Below are 3,809 nucleotides of genomic sequence, written 5' to 3'. Positions count from 1 at the left end.
GAGAGAGAGAGAGAGAGAGAGAGAGAGAGAGAGAGAGAGAGAGAGAGAGAGAGAGAGAGAGATTTATCCCCTAAAATGTTTGTTTAATTTAAATGGGTTATATTTACAGGATTTCAGCTCATGTAGTAATTATTATTTAATTTTCATATTTACTGAATTAAATTTATTTACCTCTCAGTATGGTTCTAAATAAGTTTGGCACAAAAAAACACCTAGTAGAATTAAATCTAGCAGATATTTATGATAAACACCTGCAGCAGACTCACAGAGTGATTTTAGGGGAAAAGTTAAAGTCTAACAAAGACACAGAGACATCTAAAACTCTTCTTTAATATTATTCTGAAGTGTTTGTAAGAACGCACGCTCCCGCGGCAGCGCTGCTCCTTTGAAAATCAGGAGTTCACACTTGAGGTGCACGTCTGTATGATAACGACGACACTCCGACACACTAATGTCTGAATAATAAAGAGTTTAGATTCTGAAGTCCCGGGCTGCCTGGAGGCGCACTGTGGGTAGAGAGAAGGTCAAACAGCCTCTGAGCCCCAGCTTCAAAAACAACAGTCAAGCGATCTCTTGCAGTTTTGTTGTGTGCGTGAACACATAGTGTTTAGTGGAAACACTGCAAGGTGGTTTCAAAAATATTATAATATGTAATCCTCGGTGGAAAATAGACCTGGAAATGACTCAAAGTTGCAGCTCCTTGCACCCGCTGTCAGTCAGACAGCATGACCCGCCCTGCTCTGATCTGACTGCGTAAAACGTTGACTGAGGTTCTCTCTACTGGTTGAAAGAACAGTCGGTTTAGAATCTGGATGGCTTTAAGACATTTATTCCCCCTTTCATTACTAATGACAGTCAGCCGTCGTGGAGAGCTTTTTTCATCTTTTTTATTGGCTGTCTACSGGACAACCAGTAGGCGGGATCTGGTTGTCTGAAAGAAAAACAGGTTCTTGGACAACCTAAATAACACTTATGTTGACCCCTGTATAGGTTTAAAAATACAACTTGCCGACAGTTTCTTAGAAGTCAAAATTGTGTACCGTGAAAAAGGAAGTCCCACAGTATCTGACAACCATTCCTCTCACAAAACCTTCATGTGCCTGAAGAGTGCGGACACATTCATGCTTGGTAAGGTTCCACACTTTCACCTTTTGATAGAGGAACAAATTCAAGACAAAACAAAATTTAAAAACGTAATTATTTACGGTTCTTTGTTTCAAGTGAGTTTACACCCAGCGGTTTACCTGTCCATCACAGGAGCCTGACAGCAGGGTGGAGAGACTCTTTGTATGCTTGGCCATACAGTTCACGCCATCTCTGTGACCGTCCAGGGAGGCCAGGAAGGGCTTGGCAAACACCCGCTCCAACTTTGTGGCATTCAGGGCCCGTGTGTACTCTCTGCTCACCTCGAAAGGATGAAGGGACGGGTCATAGTTCCTGGGAACTAACAAAAGGAAAGCAGGCAGGGCATGATGATAAAACTGACAGAATAGTTCAGTAGTTCCCAAACTGTGGGGTAGGGCTGCCAAGATTAATCGATTAATCGACGACTAATCGATTATTAAAATAATCGATGACTACTTTAATAATAGATTAATCGTTTTCTTTTTTGTTGTTGTTCTTTACTTTGTTTTTCTCTCCAAACTGCTTTGACACCTTCCACTGCCACATCTGCCTTTCTGTCCTTGACACACATGCACAGTAGTGGTAACTGGGGTAGGCCGTGGACGTCACAAGACATTATACAGACAGGCTCTGGTATCATGGCTATCTGACAACAGAGCTCAAAAGTGTGGGATCATTTTAAGAAAATGAAAGAGAAACCTGTACAATATCTGTAAGGCAGAACTTGCCTTCCACAGCAATTATTTTAGTTAGCATATAGTTAAAGTCTAATGATGGTTATATAATAGCAGCTGCATTCTGACATGATAAGCTGTATGTTTTTTATTCAATTAACGTATGATCTGATTAGTCGACTAACCGAATAAATAATCGGTGATTAATCTATTATTAAAATAATCGTTTGTGGCAGCCCTACTGAGGGTGCCTCTCCCTGAGGGGGGAACCCAGGGCCAAGCCAGGAGAGAAACAACATTCAGTATAAATTTTTTCAATGTCAGAACATGCAGCAAGAGATACTGATATAGCAATGCCTTATTGCAGCCCAAACACACAAAACAAGGAACATATTTATTACTATTTCTTATTTTTCTCTTTAACAGAGTGTAAGTTTCAAAATGGAGAGGTTTGTTACAACGACAAAAAGTAAAATGAGCAGTCTTTCTTAAATAACATGACCGAGTTGGCCTTTGTGAACAATAACGCACCACCAAAACCCAAGACTAGAAAATTTGACAGAGTATGATGCAACGACATTTGGTCTGAAGGACCGCACCGTTGCAGTGACAAGTTTATTAAAAASGGAATGTCATTGAAGACAGTCAGCAGCTTAGTATTTAATTTAAAACCTTAGTCAGCCACAAAGAAACTGAGTTAACTGGTTGTGATTCAAGGGAGAAGACGGTCACATTTAATGAGTTGAGCACTATGGTGAACTGAGGTGAGGTCTGCTCCATGCTTTGATGCACTCTAGATGTTCAGTGTTTTGTTACTCTTTAGAAAAGCTTTTACATTTGAGGAATGCAATGAACAAAACCGACACTTTCTTGCAGTTCTACAATGTTACAGATTAGATATTAAAAGTATTCGTGTCAGCTTTTGTCGATATGAAAGTTTATAGTACAGTAGAAAGAGCTACAAGGGAAATGTAACGTTGTAGCTTTGTTGTTTACCCTGTCGGAGAGTAAATTTAAACTTACCTCGCTGAATATCATGTTTTGTCTCCCGGACATAATCATCCGGATTTCTTGAAAGAACTTTGACTTTCATTTTGTAGCGAAACAACGCAAAAAAAACGATACAGAAATTTTTATTTTTCTACAAAGAGACCAATGTTAGCATGAAAAGTGGCCATGCGCTGCTAAAGAGGTAGTAGTTCGGCTCCGCATTGCATTGTGGGATGCTGGGTCCTCCTCGTTGCGTCACTCAAAAAGGTCATGCTAGAGATTTTGATATAGTATAAAACCGGAAACTTCACCGAAAACTTTATTTTCCTCTAAGTACCATCTGGTTCTATATATAGGTGGACCATTCCTCCTCCAAAATAAAGCATGTTAGGTAGCCTATTTTATACTAATATGTCAATGTTGGAACAGAAAAACAACTGTAGGCTTTAGTTTACAGTCTATGTATTTTTAGCAGAGTTGTCAAGTAGTGAAGTACAATACTTTGTTACCTTACTTAAGTAGTAATTTTGGTTAATTATACTTTACTGGAGTAATGATTTTTCAGCCTACTTTTTACTTCTACTTCTTACATTTTTATGCAATTATTTGGACTTTCTACTCCTTACTTTTTAAAAATGCAAAAAGTATTTCATTTCCATTTCACTTTGGCTTGTATGGGGTAAGACAACTGTCAGAATCATTGTATGTGTAAGATTCTAAATTTGTACTTGTAAGTCTATAAACGTACATGAATTTGTTACAACTTTGCCACATTACAGGAACAAATCAAATTTACAAGTACAATTCAATAGCAGACATTATGCATGGAACACCGAAAAGATCGATTGAAAACAGTAACTAAGCCAGACCACTGGGGGGACATGACCACTGCCTCATTTGGGACCAGACGAACTCTTTATAAACACGACAATTTGCTGAAGGGAAAAGCATTTGGAGGCTTTTCAGTTTGTCATTCATGTCATGTAGTACAACAATAAAGTAGATAGTGGATTTATGATG

The 3,809-nt window shown here is 38.8% G+C and overlaps 1 protein-coding gene across 1 annotated transcript in view; it reads right to left on the bottom strand.

The window, feature by feature from the left end:
• Positions 1–3,027, bottom strand: part of dcaf13 (ddb1 and cul4 associated factor 13) — a 16,252-nt gene extending 13,225 nt beyond the window's left edge. The window contains exons 1-3 of the mRNA XM_014032602.1: positions 2,823–3,027; positions 1,245–1,444; positions 1,041–1,148 (exon numbers count right to left, since the gene is read on the bottom strand). Of these exons, the coding sequence (XP_013888056.1) occupies positions 1,041–1,148; positions 1,245–1,444; positions 2,823–2,892 (378 nt within the window). The 5' untranslated portion in view covers positions 2,893–3,027. The remainder of the gene's footprint in view (positions 1–1,040; positions 1,149–1,244; positions 1,445–2,822) is intronic.
• Between the last annotated feature and the right edge of the window lie 782 nt (positions 3,028–3,809).

This window comes from Austrofundulus limnaeus, unplaced genomic scaffold (genome assembly GCF_001266775.1).
Source record: "Austrofundulus limnaeus strain Quisiro unplaced genomic scaffold, Austrofundulus_limnaeus-1.0 Scaffold1491, whole genome shotgun sequence".
In the NCBI taxonomy this organism is placed as follows: Eukaryota; Metazoa; Chordata; class Actinopteri; order Cyprinodontiformes; family Rivulidae; genus Austrofundulus; species Austrofundulus limnaeus.
This window is presented reverse-complemented; position numbering and strand designations above follow the sequence as displayed.